Genomic DNA, 18,634 nt, shown 5'->3' with positions numbered 1-18,634 from the left:
TGTGTATTTTGTATTTGAACATATATTATATTAGTAACAATTTGGCGATTGATTTTGATATACGCCTAATATGATTGTATCAATTTATAAACAATGAAACACTCATTCTACCATGTAGTGTAAAATTAGTAAAGCCATAAATGTCTCTCCTGAAGCCATTCTAAGTTAACTAGGAGCTAAACCGATCACCCCAGACTCTTAAAACTTTTTTACAATCATATAAACTACAAAGCTTTCTTTAGTTTCAGAAAATGATATGAATGCTTCTTACCCTCAAATCCAAGTGACTATCTCACACATAGCTTTTTAGAAACGAAGCATAATAAGATTCCAAGAATTTCAATTTTTTGTTACTAATGCAAAGACTTTTTCATAGGCAATTTTTTTTTATCATACCTTGAATCACCAATTTTATCTTATTTTTCACTATCTTTTTAAGTTTGCTTGTAGTACAAGCTTTAGATTATACACATGAGCATGTTAACTTAACCTCACTAATAGAATAACCAACTTCCTACACATAATAACTTTCTCATACTAACAAATTCATTGCTGAGAATTGGCATGTAACTTTCCTCCTTTGCCAGCGGTGCTAACTAACTTTCTAATCCTATTCATTCATTCATTATCTACCAACATTATTGTCCATTGTTTATTATGTAACAAGGAGATCAGACCAGCAGAACCTAATTCTATTCTCTATAAAAGTATCTCTCTCTCCCTCACTCTAATAAAGTAGCTACGGAAGTTGTGGAATAATAAAGGGATAATATAAACATAAATAGGCATCAAATTGATGCCTTCCCATTTTCTTTTACTGTTATTATTCCTAATAAGAACCATGTACTTGCAAAAAATTGTCTTGACTGGTCTATATATTTTGAGTATCTAATTCTACTCAATTAAGTAAAATTAACAAGGAAAGAAATAAAAAATAAAATATAAAGAATAATTAAGTGAAATCGGTGTTAGGACTAAGGAGTGTCATGTTTATTATGATATTTCCAATATTCAAACAAAAGAAAATACGTGATTAGGCATGAAAGTGAGTAGAGCTAAATATTATAAGAATTTAGTATATATATATATATATATATATATATATATATTATATATAAAACTCAATTTGGTTTCTTAAAAGTTTAGGCCACTTGAATGTATGAATTATCTTATTTAATTTAAATTAAATATCTAAAAACTACAACTTATTTATAATATAATTTATATTGAAGAAGCACATAATAATGTAATAGGATAAAATATTATTTTAGTCTTTAACGTTTGAATTAAGACTTTTAATATTTGAAATGTCATATTTTAATTTTAAATAATTTATTTTATTCTATTTATTTTTGGTTAAAAATTTTAACTAAAGAATTAAAATATAATAAAATAAAATATTTAAAATAAAATTATAATGTTTCAAACGTTAAAATGAAATAAAAACTTAGTCTAAATAAATATTAGGGATCAAAACAATGTAATAATACTATATATAAACATATTAGTTGTTGTTGAGTTAGTTCATAAAGTAATGAGTCAACTATGATAAATGATTAAACTGGCTCGTTGAAAATAAGCTTATTATTGGATTCTTGGCTTAAATAAGTTCGGCTCATAATTAATTTGGTTTATTAAACTGTTAACAAATCGATCGAAGCTTATTATATGCTAGTAGCTAACTCGAAAGATTATTCAAAATTTGAGATTCCTTAATAAAGTTTGTATATACAATGTCCAATCATGCACATTAGCTTGATGTGAGATTCTTTCATATATATTTCATTATCAAAATTATTAATCTAAATTAATTGGTCTATTACCATAATATAATAGTGTTCGACACACATGGCAAAACAAGAAATAAATTTGTACTCTTCTATTTCCGCTATATCATCCAAATAGTTTTTCATTTGTTTTATTAGAACATACTCACATGTTTTCAAGATCCAATGTCAATAATCAGACATGAAGACCCACCATTGACCAATTATCATTCTTTACTCCCAATCTACTCACATAATATCAATTAATTATTTTTTGGAAAACAATTGTGAATTGAATATATATGTGTCTAATTATCAAGAGTTCCACCAGAAGGAAAAAAGGAATCTTTTCACCATTTATTTTACTACATATATACAAAACAAATTGAGCTTAATCATTGAGTTAAAAAAGATCAGTTTAATATGAATTTGATACATGTACAATGTATTCAAAGAAATTGTCGTCTGAATGTTGTATTAGTGAGATAAGGTTAGAAATTTCACATTCGCGGCTGACTTGGATAGAAAACATAACAAATTGATTTATCAACAATAATGTTAGAAAAACAAAAAAAAGTTAAAATTTATCTTATTTAATATTTATTAATTATTGTAAACAATTAATAAATATTAAATAAAATAAATTTTGATTGATTTTGACTAAATATTTTTTATTATCAAACATTTTTCATTTTTGAATTGGAATTATTATACATTGTAACTTAATGAATTTACATCTTATATTAGTTCCAAATTCAAAATTAATTCAAACGTAAAGAATTCAAAATAAGAAATAAATGCTAAAGTGTTAAGAACACTTAAACAAACTATTAGATAAAAATTAAATAAATTTCCAAATTATATTTGTTGTCATTTAAGATGGTGTTGTGACACTTCCTCCCATAACTTTGTCCCTTTTTATGACGCCCATAGATTCCTAATCAGTGATGAATTTCATAGTGATGAGTAGTAGGAATGTGGCAGTTAGATTGCATTCGATTGATGTATGAATTAAGATAGAGACAAAAAAAAAATATAGATATTGAAGGCATAAACATAATAAACATAATAATTTTTTTTAATTTAATAATTATATATAAAATAGAACAATAAATTATAAAGGTTAATATTGTCCTTAGTATTATTTTTATCATAGAAAAATTACCATTATTATTATCACTACTTCTTTTGTATTATCACCAACACCACTTCTCTATTACTATTTATAACTTTTAAAATAATCAACAAATTTAATTAGATAAAACATCAGTAGATCTAATAAACATTAATTAAAATTTAAATAAATAAAAAAAATTAAATATGCAATTAAAAAAAAACAAAGAACTCAAATAAAAAAGATAGATTGTATGGAAGACAGGCAGAAGAAGATGATTGCATGAGAGAGAGGCAAATTTAGAGAAGGAAAGGGAGAAAAATAAATTTATAAGTTAGTAATATCAAAGACGATGACAAACGTGACTTGAAGCATATGAAATGTCAGATTTGGAAACGATGATAGACAAGACGGTGAATAGCGATGACGATGACAATAACTGTGATAGAGGATCTTGATTTTGAAGAAGGAGAAATGGAAGAGATGAGGCTTGGAAAGTGACGAACTAGAGGGGATGAAATAGGAGGAAGAAGAGGAAGGAAAGGTTGGAGAAGAGGAAGAAGAAGAAAAGGAGGGAGGTGGCGTGACGTGTAAAGGAGGGATACAGTGGGTAAGGCAGATGAAGGAAGGAAGAAGGAGGAGGGAGGAAGGTAACGATGGAAGGAGAAATAGATCAGAGGAAGGAAACGGTGAGAGGGAATAAGGCGATAAGGATTAGGGTTATCATAAGGACAATTAAAATTTAATGATAAAAGAAGGGACAAAAAAATTGTATCTTAGTGTCTCAAGATAAAGAAGAGACACTAAAGACACATATTTTAGTTGTATAAGTGTTTCAACTTGTCCATAAAAAAATTTGTATCTTATTAAATAAACGGTAGAGATGTGCTGCCGTATTCATGTCCATAGACACTAAACAAATGTTGCCTTATTGCACATATTTTATTGAGGGTTGATCTTCCTATGATGGCATTGTTGGCTAAATTGTAGTCGAAATGATCAGCCATTTCACGTTGATTATTGTTCTTGTAACAGGTAGATATCCAAAGCTGACCCATAGTAAAATATACCCGTCTAGGATTATCTAACATTCTTTGATGTGGATTTTCTTCTTCTCGAAAATCATCGAATATCATAGAAATTAAATTTTCATTTAGTCGACCTTGATTATGGGTCCCTTCTTTTTAAAGAAAGATTCATCTTTGTTAGCATATTTTTTTGTGCTCCTTTTAGATTCGCTTCTCCTGTTTTTCTTGGCCATATATTTCTAAAAGTTTTTGTTCTTAAGTCCCAACTTGATCCTATTGTGAAAGTCTTTATATCTTTGTGTCATGTTTGTTAGTTTGGTGGCATCTGCAACTGAATCTTTTTTTACTAGAACGTTGTGGAATGTAAAGAGCAGCAATTTAGGATTCATCCCTATGTTTGGCATATTTTGTAATACAGTTAAACCAATTAAACATTTAAAGCCATAAACGAGGTGTTCTTGTTGTCTTTGATGGAGCTCCAGTTGTGCTTCAATTGGTCATCCGTAGAATAAAATTTTAGGGGGTATTATAGTGGTTGGACTTTATCGCTTTTTAACCCTTTCCTTGATGCAAGTAGTTAGGCAAAAAATATTGGATCTCTCTCATGGTATGATGATGTTCTTAGTGAAATTTTTCAAAAAAAAAGTTTGTCTTCTCTCAACCCTTTTACCAGAGCCATGAATACTATTTGGGATTAAAATTCTTAGATTTGAGTATATTATGTGTTTAAACTATTCAAGTAGCCTCTCAAAAATTCTTTTAACTTTTACATAATGAAATATGAGTTGAGGCATGTTTTGGATATTTGAGACTCCTTAGAGGACCATTCAAATTTTAGAAGCATCCAGATGGTGTTGTAGGTCAATCATAGGATAAAAAACTTTTTTGAAATTTCTTTGATGAGGATCTCTACAAAAAACGGGTAGCATATTTTTCTTTTGTGCTCATTTTAGATTCACTTCTCCGGTTTCGCTTGGCCATATATTTCTAAAAATTTTTGTTCTTAAATTCCAACTCAACTCTATTGTGAAAGTCTTTGTATCTTTATGTCATGTTTGTTAGTTTGGTGGCATCTGTAACTGAATCTTTTTACTAGAACATTGTGAAATACAAAGAGCAGGAATTTAAGATTCATCCCTATGTCCGGCATATCTCGTAGTACAGTTAAGCCAATTAGACATTTAAAGTCATAAACGAGGTGTTCTAGTTGTCTTTGATGGAGCTTTAGTTGTACTTCAATTGGTCATCTGTAAAATGAAATTTTTTGGGATATTTTCGACGACAGTGGTTTGACCTTATCGCTTTCTAAGCCTTTTCTTGATGCAAGTAGTTAAGCACAAAATCTTGGATCTCTCTCTCTCATGGTATGATGATGTTCTTAGTGAGACTTTTCTAAAAGGGCTTGTCTTCTCTCAACTCTTTTACTAGAGCCATGAACACTTCTTGGGACTAAAAGTCTTAGATTTGAGTATATTATGTGTTTAAAATGTTCATGTAGCCTCTCAAAGATTCTTCTAATTTTTACATAATGAAATATGAGCTGAGGCACGTTTTGGATATTTGAGACTCCTTAGAGGACCATTCAATTTTTAAAAGCAGCCAAGTGGTGTCGTGGGTTAATTGAAGGATGGAATACCTTTTTGAAATTTTTTTGTTGAGGATCTCTGCAAAAAATGGGTAGCATATTTTTCTTTTGTGCTATTTTTACATTCGATTCTCCTGTTTTCATTAGCTATATATTTCTGAAAATTTTTGTTCTTAAATCCCAACTCGACCCTATTGTAAATTTTCATATATCTTTGTGTCATATTTGTTAGTTTGGTGGCATCTGCAACTGAATCTTTTTTTTCTAGAAGGTTATAGAATGCAAAGAGCAGGAATTTAGGATTTATCACTATGCCTGGTATATTTTGTAGTACAATTAAGTCAAATACACGTTTAAAACCGTAAACGAGGTGTTCTAGTTGTCTTTGATGGAGCTCTAGTTGTGCTTCAATTGGTCATCCGTAGAATGAAATTTTTTGGGATATTTTCGATGACAGTGGTTGAATTTTATTGCTTTCTAACACTTTTTTTTATGCAAGTAGTTATGCACAAAATCTTGGATCTCTCTCATGCTATGATGATGTTCTTAGTAAGCCTTTTTTAAAAGGACTTATCTTCTCTTAGCCCTTTTACTAGAATCATGAGCATTACTTGGGACTAAAAGTCTTAGATTTGAGTATATTATGTGTTTAAACTGTTCAAGTATCGTCTCAAAGATTTTTCTAACTTTTACATAATGAAATATGAGCGGAGGCACGTGTTGGATATTTGAGTTTTCTTAAAGGACCATTAATTTTTAAAAGTATCCAGGTGGTGTTGTGGGTCGATCGTAGGATGAAAAATCTTTTTGGAACTTTTTTGTTGAGGATCTCTGCAAAGAACGAGTAGCATATTTTTTTTGTGCTCTTTTTAGATTCGCTTCTCATGTTTCGCTTGGCCATATATTTCTAAAAATTTTTGTTCTTAAGCCTCAACTTGACCCTATTGTAAAAATTTTTGTATCTTTGTGTCATATTAGCTACCTTGAGGCATCTGCAACTTAATATTTTTTCCAAGAATAATGTTGTGGAATGCAAAGAGCAGGAATTTAGGATTCATTCCTATACTTGACATATCTTGTAATATAGTTAAGCCAATTAGACATTCAAAGCCATAAACAAAGTATTCTAGTTGTCTTTGATGGAGCTCTAGTTGTGCTTCAATTGGTCATCCATAGAATGAAAATTTTGGGGGTATTTTCTACGATAATGGCTGGACTTTATCGCTTTTTAACCATTTTCTTGATGCAAGTAGTTATGCACAAAATCTTGGATTTTTCTCATGGTATGATGATGTTCTTAGTTAGGCTTTTCTTAAAGGGAATGTCTTATTTCAACCCTTTTACTAGAGTCATGAGCACTGTTTGGGACTAAAATTCTTATATTTGAGTATATTATGTGTTTAAACTGTTTAGTTAGCCACTCGAAGATTCTTCTATCTTTTACATAATGAAATATGAGCTGATGCACGTTTTGGATATTTAAAACTCCTTAGAGGACATTTCCATTTTTAAAAGCATCCAAGTGGTGTTGTGGGTCAATTGTAGGATGAAAAACTTTTTTAAAATTTCTTTGTTGAGGATCTCTGCAAAGAACGAATAGCATATTTTTTTTGTGCTCCTTTTAGATTCGCTTCTCCTGTTTCGCTTGGTCATAAATTTCTAAAAGTTTTTGTTCTTAAGTTCCAACTCGATCCTATTGTAAAAGTCTTTGTATCTTTGTATCATGTTTGTTAGCTAGGTGACATCTACAACTGAATCTTTTTTTCTAGAACGTTGTGGATTGCAAGGAGCAGAAATTTAGCATTCATTCCTATGCCTGTCACATCTCGTAGTACAGTTAAGCCAATTAGACATTTAAAGTCATAAACGAGGTGTTCTAGTTGTCTTTGATGGAGCTCTAGAAGTGCTTCAATTGGTCATACGTAGAATAAAATTTTTGGGGGGTATTTTTGACGACAGTGGTTCGACTTTATTGCTTTCTAACTTTTTTTTTATGCAAGTAGTTATGGACAAAATCTTGGATCTCTCTCAGGGTATGATGATGTTCTTAGTGAGGCTTTTAAAAAAAATTTGTCTTCTCTCAAACCTTTTACTAGAGCCTTGAGCACTACTTGGAACTAAAAGTCTAAGATTTGAGTATATTATGTGTTTAAACTGTTCAGGTAGCCTCTCGAAGATTCTTCTATTTTTTAAATAATAAAATATGAGTTGAGGCACGTTTTGAATATTTGAGACTCTTTAAAGGACCATTCAATTTTTAAAAGTATCCAGGTGGTGATGTGAGTTAATTGTAGGATTAAAAACCTTTTTGAAATTTCTTTATTGAGGATCTCTGCAAAGAAAGAGTAGCATATTTTTCTTTTGTGCTCCTTTTAGATTCGCTTCTCCTGTTTTGCTTGGCCATATATTTTTAAAAGTTTTTGTTCTTAAGCTCCAACTCGATCCTATTGTAAAAGTCTTTGTATCTTTGTGTCATGTTTGTTAGCTTGATGGCATCTGCAACTAAATCTTTTTTCCTAGAATGTTATGGAATGCAAAGAGCAGGGATTTATTATTCATCCATATGTCTGAGATATCTCGTAATATAGTTAAGCCAATTATACATTTAAAGCCATAAACAAGGTGTTCTTATTGTCTTTGATGGAGCTCTAGTTGTGCTTCAATTGGTCATCCGTAGAATAAAATTTTAGGGGTATTTTCGACGATAGTGGTTGGACTTTATCGCTTTTTAACCCTTTCCTTGATGCAAGTAATTATGCACAAAATCTTGGATCTCTCTCATGGTATGATGATATTTTTAGTGAGGCTTTTCTAAAAGGACTTATCTTTTCTCAACTCTTTTACTAGAGCCATGAGAACTACTTGAGACTAAAAGTCTTAGATTTGAGTATATTATGTGTTTAACCTGTTCAGGTAGCGTCTCGAAGATTCTTCTAACTTTTACATAATGAAATATGAGCTGAGACACACTTTAAATATTTGAGACTTCTTAGGGACAATTCAATTTTTAAAAGCATCCAGGTGGTGTTATGGGTCAATCGTAGGATGAAAAACATTTTTGAAATTTCTTTCTTAAAGATCTCTGCAAAAAACGAATAGCATATTTTTCTTTTGTGCTCATTTTAGATTCGCTTCTCTTGTTTCACTTGGCCATATATTTATATACATTTTTGTTCTTAAGTCCTAACTCGACTTTATTGTAAAAGTCTTTGTATCTTTTTGTCAGGTTTGTTAGCTTTGTGGCATCTGCAACTGCAACTGAATCTTTTTTTAGAATGTTGTGGAATGCATAGAGCATGAATTTAGGATTTCTCCCTATGCGTGACATATTTCGTAGTATAGTTAAGTTAATTAGACATTTAAAGCCATAAATGAGGTGTTCTAGTTGTCTTTCATGGAGTTCTAGTTGTGCTTCAATTGGTCATCCGTAGAATGAAATTTTTGGGGATATTTTTGAAGATATTGGTTAGACATTATCGCTTTTTAACCCTTTTCTTGATGCAAGTAGTTATACACAAAATCTTGGATCTCTTTCATGGTATAATGATGTTCTTAATGAGGAGTTTATAAAAGGGATTGTCTTCTCTCAACCCTTTTACTAGAACCATGAGCATTGTTTGGGACGGACTAAAAGTCTTAGATTTGAGTATATTATGTGTTTAAACTGTTTAGGTAACCACTCTAAGATTTTTCTATCTTTTACATAATGAAATATGAGCTGATACATGTTTTGGATATTTGAGACTCCTTAGAGGACAATTCAATTTTTAAATGCATCCAGGTGGTATTGTGGGCCAATCGTAGGATGGAAAATCTTTTTGAAATTTTTTTGTTGAGGATCTCTGCAAAGAACGGATAGCATATTTTTTTTTCTACTCCTTTTAGATTCGCTTCTCCTGTTTTGCTTGGCCATATATTTCTAAAAATTTTTATTCTTAAGTCCCAACTCAACCCTATTGTAAAAGTCTTTGTATCTTTGTACATGTTTGTTAGCTTGGTGAAATCTATAATTGAATCTTTTTTCCTAGAACGTTGTGGAATGCAAAGAGCAAAAATTTAGCATTCATCCTTATGCTTGGCATATCTCATAGTATAGTTAAGCCAATTAGACATTTAAAACCGTAAATGAGGTGTTCTAGTTGTCTTTGATGGACCTCTAGTTGTGCTTCAATTGGTCATCTGTAGAATGAAATTTTTGGTGGTATTTTCAGCGACAGTGGTTTGACTTTATCGCTTTCTAACCCTTTTCTTGATACAACTAGTTATGCATAAAAGCTTTGATCTCTCTCATGGTATGATGACATTCTTAGTGAGGCTTTTATAAAAGGTCTTGTCTTCTCTCAACCCTTTTACTCGAGCCACGAGCACTACTTGGGAGTAAAAATCTTAGATTTGAGTATATTATGTGTTTAAACTATTCAGGTAGTCTCTCGAAGATTTTTCTAACTTTTACATAATGAAATATGATTTGAGGCACGTTTTGGATATTTGAGACTCCTTAGAGGACCATTCAATTTTTAAAAGCATCCAGGTGGTGTTGTGAGTCAATCGCAGGATAGAAAACCATTTTAAAATTTTTTTGTTGAGGATTTCTGCAAAAAAAGGGTAGTATATTTTTTTGTGTGCTCCTTTTAGATTCGCTTCTTCTGTTTCACTTCGCCATATATTTCTAAAAATTTTATTTTTAAGTTCCAACTCGACCCTGTTGTAAAAGCCTTTGTATCTTTGTGTCATGTTTGTTAGCTTGGTGGCATCTGCAACTGAATTTTTTTTAGAAGGTTGTGGAATGCAAATAGCAGGAATTTAGGATTCATCCCTATGCCTGATATATCTCGTAGTACAGTTAAGCCAATTAGATGTTTAAAGCCGTAAACGAGGTGTTCTCGGTGTCTTTGATGGAGCTCTAATTTTGCTTCAATTGGTCATCCGTAGAATGGAATTTTTTGTGGTATTTTCGACGATAGTGGTTGGACTTTATTGCTTTTTAATCCTTTTCTTGATGCAAGTAGTTATGCACAAAATCTTGGATCTCTCTCATGGTATGATGATGTTCTTAGTGAGATTTTTCTAAAAAGACTTGTCTTCTCTCAACTCTTTTACTAGATCCATGAGCACTACTTGAGACTAAAAGTCTTATATTTGAGTATATTATGTGTTTAAACTATTCAGGTAGCCTCTCGAAAATTCTCCTAACTTTTACATAATGAAATATGAGATGAGGCACGTTTTGGATATTTGAGACTTCTCAGAGGATCATTCAATTTTTAAAAGCATCCAGGTGGTGCTGTGGGTCAATCGTAGGATGGAAAACCTTTTTGAAATTTCTTTGTTGAGGATCTCTGCAAAGAACGGATAGCATATTTTTTCTTTGTACTCCTTTTAGATTTGCTTCTCCTATTTTATTTGGCCATATATTTCTAAAAATTTTTGCTCTTAAGTCCCAACTTGACTTTATTGTAAAAGTCTTTATATCTTTGTGTCATTTTTGTTAGCTTAGTGGCATCTGCAATTGAGTCTTTTTTTCCTAGGAGGTTGTAGAATGCAAATAGCAGGAATTTGGGATTCATCCCTATGCCTGTTATATCTCATAGTACAGTTAAGCCAATTAAATGTTTAAAGCCGTAAACGAGGTGTTCTCGTTGTCTTTGATAGAGCTCTAGTTGTGCTTCAACTGGTCATCCGTAGAATGAAATTTTTGGGGGTATTTTCGATGATAGTGGTTGGACTTTATTGCTTTTTAACCATTTTCTTGATGCACGTAGTTATGCACAAAATCTTGGATATCTCTCATGGTATAATGATGTTCTTAGTGAGATTTTTTTAAAAGGACTTGTCTTCTCTCAACTCTTTTACTAGAGCCATGAGCACTACTTGAGACTAAAAGTCTTAGATTTGAGTATATTATGTGTTTAAACTGTTCAGGTAGCCTCTCGAAGATTCTCCTAACTTTTACATAATGAAATATAAGTTGAGGCACGTTTTGAATATTTGAGACTTCTTAGAGGACCATTCAATTTTTAGAAACATTCAGATAGTGTTGTGGATCAATCGTAGAATGAAAATTTTTTTTGGAATTTCTTTGTTAAGGATCTTTGCAAAAAACAGGTAAGAATTTCAACCCCTGGCTCCTATCTGTGAAGCCTTAGGTTGTTTTGTTGGGAGCTCAACAGCTTCTGTTTTAGAGCAAGAGTGTCTCGAGATCTCTGTAGCTATTTGATAATGAGAGAGCTCCTTATTCCCATTGTTTGTGTTTTAGTCTAAGTTTTAATTTTTTTTGGCACTTGCACTCACTGCACTTGATATCTACTAGGATTCACGCTTCCGTTTTGGCCAAGTCTTCTGCTATTTGCATGACCTCATCTTGGATTTGGAAATTTTGTTGATTTTGAGGATTCTATTGGAGGATAAATTTTTTCTAAACCACATAATTTGTCGTCTTGACTAATGATTTATTTCAGGAGAGTATGTTCTTGCTATTGAGGGCTTTCATTAGTTGCTTCTAAAACGACCAGATATTTAAAATTTTGGTGTTGAAGATGGCCATCAAATCATCCTGTGTTCTCCGAAGAAAGATTGGTGGGATCGTGGACCACATCTCAAAAGAAAAAGAGGAAAAGCAAGAGAAAAGATCTTGAAAAAATAAATGGGAGAATTTGTTGTAAATAGTGCATCTAGAGGTAGTTTTTTAAGATTGTTGTTGAGTGAAAATTTTTACATATGGTGCCAATGTTTTGAAAGATATATAACTTGAATCATCAGCTAAGTTGGTCAGAAGCTAAGTTGGTCAGAAAGAGAAGATAAAATGACAGATTTTTAGTCGGAGGTGATCCTATAACCCAACAACGATATACAGAAGAGTTTACCTATAAAAAATTTCGACACTCAAATTAGTATTGATTCAAGAGGTATAAAAATTAGGATTAAATAATACATACTTTGGACCTATGTTGAACTATTTATTTATAGTGTTCGAAAGAAAATCATAAGAGAATTTAAATACTCCTAATAAAAGAGGCAAAGAGAATTCTTCGAAGTCTAAATTGGGAGCTAGTTCGTAACAATTTCTTTTATCCTTTTCCTATTCTAAGGGGGTGTGTGATTCAAGTATTACTTTGTTATTTAGATATTATTTCCATGGAATCAAATATATACAGAAGGAAGATAAAAATTGAAATAATGGTATTTTGATTCTCTGAAATCAAATTTACTTAGAAATAGCTTTTCAAATTTTAAACCAAACATAAAAATATCATATTTTCATATTAAAATTCCCAAAAATTATTTATAATTTTTTCAACAACACACACCCTAAGTGCATTCAAACCTGATTTATTTTGAAAGAAATAAAGCCACAAGCTTTTTTTTTTTAAAACATGGCAGTCAAGTCATGAGCGACACCCAATCAAGCTAAGGCAAGAAAAATCATTGAACAAGCACTTCTCTAGTTCTTTTCAAAATATCCGAGAAAATCTTACTGAATGGATATAATTAGTTAGATAATTACTTTACTTGTAACTTAGATTTTGCATTCAAAATAAAGTACTACATGTTGGATCTATCATACTAATAACATGTGTATAGCTGTCTGGTAGTGGGTGTGATGAGAGTGAATATACTGCTGTATGTCTGGTAGGGGTCATGATTTTATATTTAAACAATATTATTCTTATTTGAGTCACTGTTACGATAAAATATTTTTTGTTTTGGAGAGTGCAAAGAATAATGCACATTTTAGTAACTTTCAACAATTTCCCTTTCTTTTATCCTCTTATTAAAAAAAAAACTAAAAATTCATCAAGTGTTAGTTCGGTCTTCAATTCAAGATATAAATTCAATCATAAAAAACACTTAAACCAAGAGGGGTTGGAGCAGGTGAACCAGTGTCGATTGAGTCCAATGTCCACACTTTTATTATATCTTTTATATCATTTAATAGTCTAATTATTATACAAAAACGGAAAAACCACACTCTGCAAGCAGCTAAGGCTGTTTGGCCAGAGTCAATAATTATATAATTGACAAATAATTGAGAAAATTATCAACTTAACTAGCGAAATACTAAGATGTTGCTGATAATTTTACCACAAAAGAATTATGCAAATTAAGCACTAGGTACTTAAAAAATGGGAAAATTTGTAAGTATACTAGTACACTATTATTTCAGTGACATTTAATCGTTGATCTTAATTATAAAAAATATATATAATTAAGATCAACGATTAAAATTTACTGAAATACTGGTATAGTGATATATTTAAAAGTTTTCTTAAAAATGTACTTTGAAAATATTTTAATTAATGTCAATTTAATTTATTGAGGATTAAATTAGTAGTTTATCCTATTATAATATATAATATTACACTCAATCTATGGTATCTTATCAAAAAATAATTAAACTCCACCTACTGAAATCCATTTTCTATGGAGGAAACTGCATACATTGTTACACATAATTAATTTCACAAATAAAATGGAGTCTAATAACAAGGATGAACTATGACATGGAGTTAAATTTATATGTTGGACAAATATTTCGTCTTTTATGATTTATATTATTGCTAACGAAATTATCTTTTTGAAAGATATTTTTGCATTATTTCGGACTCAGAATCATAAACAATAGGTTGTGTTAATTAATTGTGGTAAGCCAAAGCTAAGGTTCGTCAAATAAATAAAACTAATCTCAAACACACATTTTTCTTTGTTTTCACATATTTTTCTTTTAGTAAAATATAATGTATAATTAAGATTAATTTTGTTTATTTGATAAACGTTTTATTTTGTACCAGCTTTATTTCTCATTATTAGTGTATAATATTAATAAATATAAGTTTAATTAGTCAACATGCATGGTATTCCCATAAATAATACAAAACCAATCTCAACCATATGCATTTTTTTATTCTTCAAGAAATTTAGGTTTTGTTTGGTTTAAGAAAATGTTTCTATTCTAAAATTTTGTGAAAAAAAGAAATAGTGAAGCCTAGAAATATAAAAATAAAGATAGAAAATAAAAATATAAAACAAACATGGTCTTAAAATTTCATGACAAAGAAAAAATAAAAAATAAGGTTTTGTTAGCAAGCTAAGTGCCTTTAGGAGATTCTAATAGCACAAACAAAAAGTTATAATAAAAAAGTAAATTAATTATATTTTTTATTTTTTTATATATTAAATACATTAAAAAATAAAAAATTTCTTGTTATCTTTATTAATACTTCTAGAATTTTTGGATAATTAAATCTAAAAAAAATAAAAAAGAAAAACATGAATTTTTTCATCTTATAAGCTCTTATAAAATAAAATAAAAAAGTATAAGTAAATAATTTTTAGCCAGTTAATTTTAAATAACTGTAATTAATAATTATTAATTTTGTATTTTTAAAAAATAAAATTTAAATAATTACTAATTAATAATAATTTAAAAAATTAAAAGTATAGATTTTTTTACGGTATTCCCTAATTCGATAAATTAAAGATTAATTCGTCATCGATCAAAACATTATTTAAGGGTCTGCTGTTGACCAATGTATTACTGCATGTACAAAATGAAATTCAAATTTCCAATACTTACTTAAACCGACGAGTAAACTAACCACTCGACCAATCCAAATTGATTAAATTGACTAATAATTTACTGATTGGGTGTTGATTATCTACTAGAGTTCAATAAAATATTATTGGTAGAACGTAGGCACAAAACATGCCAAACACAAACCTAGGGGCAGCTTAGTAAATGAATGTTTAAATATGCCAAGTGCTAACAACTTAACATACTAATTTGGCATCATTAGATCACTTTCTCGTTCTTTTTTGGCCACAACCCTAGCATATAGAAACAAACAAAACAAGTAGCGCCAAAATTCGCTTTAATTATATTTGGATAAGGAAGTTATTGTCCACTTATTTAGAACGATATTTCAGATCCCCAGACGACATGGCGCCGTACAAAGTTACAAGGTTTTTGCTTCTCAAACTTCTCCGTAATTTAATCATATCCATCCTTTTTCCATTTATAATTTTATATGCATATGCATCGATCTATACAAATAATTCCTAATTTTGCCTAATTATTAAGTACCAACCACTAGCACTACTTTATACAATTTTTCATTTTGGGAAGTGATACTAATTTGTACAACGTTCTATTTTTGTAATATTACTTTATTACGCAGATATTATTATTAAAAATATAATTATCTTACATTTTTTTATCAATTTAAATTTTATGGTTTATTATGTTTTTCATGATATTTTTAATTCAAGAAATTTAGTACTAGTGTATTATAAATCTAAAATTTATTTAAAAATTTGACCAATATTTGATACACTTAATTAAACTAACAAATAAACTCATCACTCATTAGGCATTGGTTCAAGTTGATAAAATATATATATAATGTTAGAGCTTAAGAAAACAATAAATATCAGCTAATAATATGGTAAAATTGTTCACAGATCCAAAAGTCTAAAACATCAAAAGGAGGGAGAGAGAGTAATTTCCGTATAAACAATTAAACATTGCCTGAAGCTGCATGGTAAAAACACCATAGCCATAGAAGAATTATTATATTGTGCTTGGTGTTTCTTGAATCACCCCTTAAATTCCCTCTCCACCCTCTTCATCTTTCTAATGCATACAACAAATTAAAGAGAAGAAAAGAAATTTATACATAGTACTATACACTTCTAACACCTCATGTATATATCTCTAACACAGTCGTAATCTTTAAATTACAATAAGAAAACGAGTCTTACCAGCCATAAAACTTATTTATTGTCTTAAATACAAGCTGTTAATAAGACTCGTATCTGTATCATAATTTTTGAACAGAAAGAGGAAACTTAATTTGAACTACAAAATAAAAACCTACGCCCTAAACCCTCAAGTTACACACACCACAGTAGTAGTAGTGGATATATATAATAATAATTAACAAGTAGTAACCGAATTGTGGTTGCAGTGCAGTTGTTTGGAACGCAAACTTGAAAGGAAAAACATACAAGTGATGACGGTCGAAATTATGTATCAACAAACTCAATGCAGTTATCTTTAAATAGAGTTAATACTTAAAAATCGTTAAATAATTTAATACATTTGATTAAATTATTATTATTTAACTATTTTTAAATATCAACTTCGTATAAAGATAACTGCCTTAAAACAACTTTAGTATGTACCAACTTCGGTTGTAGTGGAAAATTAGCATCCAAAGACAGCATTATTATTGGCTTCAATCTTGTCACAATCCTCTAGCCAACATTTCTTGGAACCTTCTATCAGATTCTTGCTTTTCCAACCTGAACTTCTCATGGCAATTCGCAATGAACATTTCAGCCATCAAATCAATCTCGTTAATCTCTTTCGAATTCTGATCTTCTTCCCCGCCATGATGAGGCTTCTCCTCAAGCCACTGCAAGTACCCTGCAAGCTCTAGGTCATGGAAATTCTCACCAACTACCTCTTGTTGTTGCTGCTTCTCGGTGTTCCATTTCTTTGTTGGGAGCACTGGAAGAACGTGATGAGTAGCAGTAGAGGATTTTGAGGAGCACCAATTATAGTGGAGCCTGAAAGAACCGAGAATAATCCTATTGGTCTTTGTAGAATAGTGGTGATGAGGGAAATCAATGGTTGAATCGTAGTTGTTGTTAATGATGTTGAGGATTATGGCTTTGAATTTGGAGAGAGAACGTATGAGCCTGCACATGTGGGAGAGTACGAGGGTTTGGATAAGGTTCTTGAGCTTATTGGTAGAACTCAAAGCTGATGAAGGAGAAGAAGAAGAAGAAGAAGTTGATGATGATTTTGAGAAGATTTGAAGAGGACTCAACATTTTTGTTTGTGAGAGAGAGAGAGAGAGAGAGAGAGAGAGAGTTTTCTTGCGAGTGCTTTGTGTTGTTCATGTGATGGTAGTTTTATATTATATGGGGAAGCTAATTATTAATTAATAATAATTGGGTTACAACTTTGCCCCTTGACTTTTTGTTAATTTCAAGAAAAACCACAAATTCACATATGTTTTTAAAATTTACAAGGGGCAACCTCTTGCTAAAAATAGGTCGAAAAGGTGTCGGAAGAACAATTTCGAACACCATAATAATGCAATTAAAACTTTAAGAATCAATTTAAATTGATGCACCGACCACATGAATTTTAGGAATTACTATAAAAAATTAGACGAAAATTAGTTAATAAAAAATAAATTAATGATAAAATTAGTTTCTAAAAGATGGATTATTGTTTTATTTTTTTTAAAAAAATTTATCAATTATATTAGTTTTTTAAATTTTACAAATTAATCATTTTTGTCATTCCATCACTTAATTAATGATTTTAATAATATAAAACGTTAACTGATAATATACATAATATCTAACGTGTCTAATTGGACGCTGAACAAGTATGTTTATAAAAATTTATCAATTTAGTCCATTTTTTCAATTACATATAAACCCTAATTCTAATATAATCTAACGATACTAAATTGATAAATTTTTATAAATATATTTATTTAGTGTATAATTAGATATTCTAACTATCATGTATGATATGAGTTGATGTTTCATACCATTAATCGTTGTCGAAAATTATTAATTGAGTGATTGAAGGACGAAATTGATTAATTTATAATCTTTGAATGTCTAATTTGATTGATAAAATTGTTCAACGACAAATTTGAAAAACGAACCATCTTCTAAAAATTAATTTGACTATTAACTAAAATTTTATATCTTTAAAATATAAATCTAAAATAATTTGTATTAGTTTATTTTTATTAGTTTTTATTATTTACTAGATTTATTCATCATATAAGTTACATTATAAAAATATTGAATTTAAAGATGTTTTGAGTTTTCATTTTATTTTCTATATATGCACAAACCTTTTAAATATTGATGAAAGCATCAAATTAATGCATCTTATCTCACACTTCATCTATTAATAGAAATACTTGGATTACGGTATAAGTTAATAGCTCTAAAACTATCAGCTGAAAAAGAGAAAAATATATATTCTATATATAAAAGAATGTATGCATCTCCTTCTTTTAATTAATTGTCTAAATGTAAATAGTTGTTTAATAGGGTTGGACTATATGGTGTTTTCGATCTAATACTAAAGAGATTTGTGGGCGTATTG

At 29.9% G+C, this 18,634-nt stretch overlaps 1 protein-coding gene across 1 annotated transcript; it reads right to left on the bottom strand.

Annotated features, from left to right (window-relative positions):
- Positions 1–15,935: 15,935 nt before the first annotated feature.
- LOC130948016 (uncharacterized) lies at positions 15,936–17,374 on the bottom strand. The gene has a single exon (XM_057876729.1). The coding sequence runs from the start codon at positions 17,325–17,327 to the stop codon at positions 16,737–16,739; it is 591 nt and encodes a 196-aa protein (XP_057732712.1). The 5' UTR covers positions 17,328–17,374; the 3' UTR covers positions 15,936–16,736.
- Between the last annotated feature and the right edge of the window lie 1,260 nt (positions 17,375–18,634).

Source organism: Arachis stenosperma, chromosome 9 (genome assembly GCF_014773155.1).
Source record: "Arachis stenosperma cultivar V10309 chromosome 9, arast.V10309.gnm1.PFL2, whole genome shotgun sequence".
NCBI lineage: Eukaryota > Viridiplantae > Streptophyta > Magnoliopsida > Fabales > Fabaceae > Arachis > Arachis stenosperma.
This window is presented reverse-complemented; position numbering and strand designations above follow the sequence as displayed.

What these genes read in the sequence shown, in the direction of transcription:
- LOC130948016 (XM_057876729.1), bottom strand. Translation starts at nt 17,327, where the DNA reads ATGTTGAGTCCTCTTCAAATCTTCTCAAAATCATCATCAACTTCTTCT.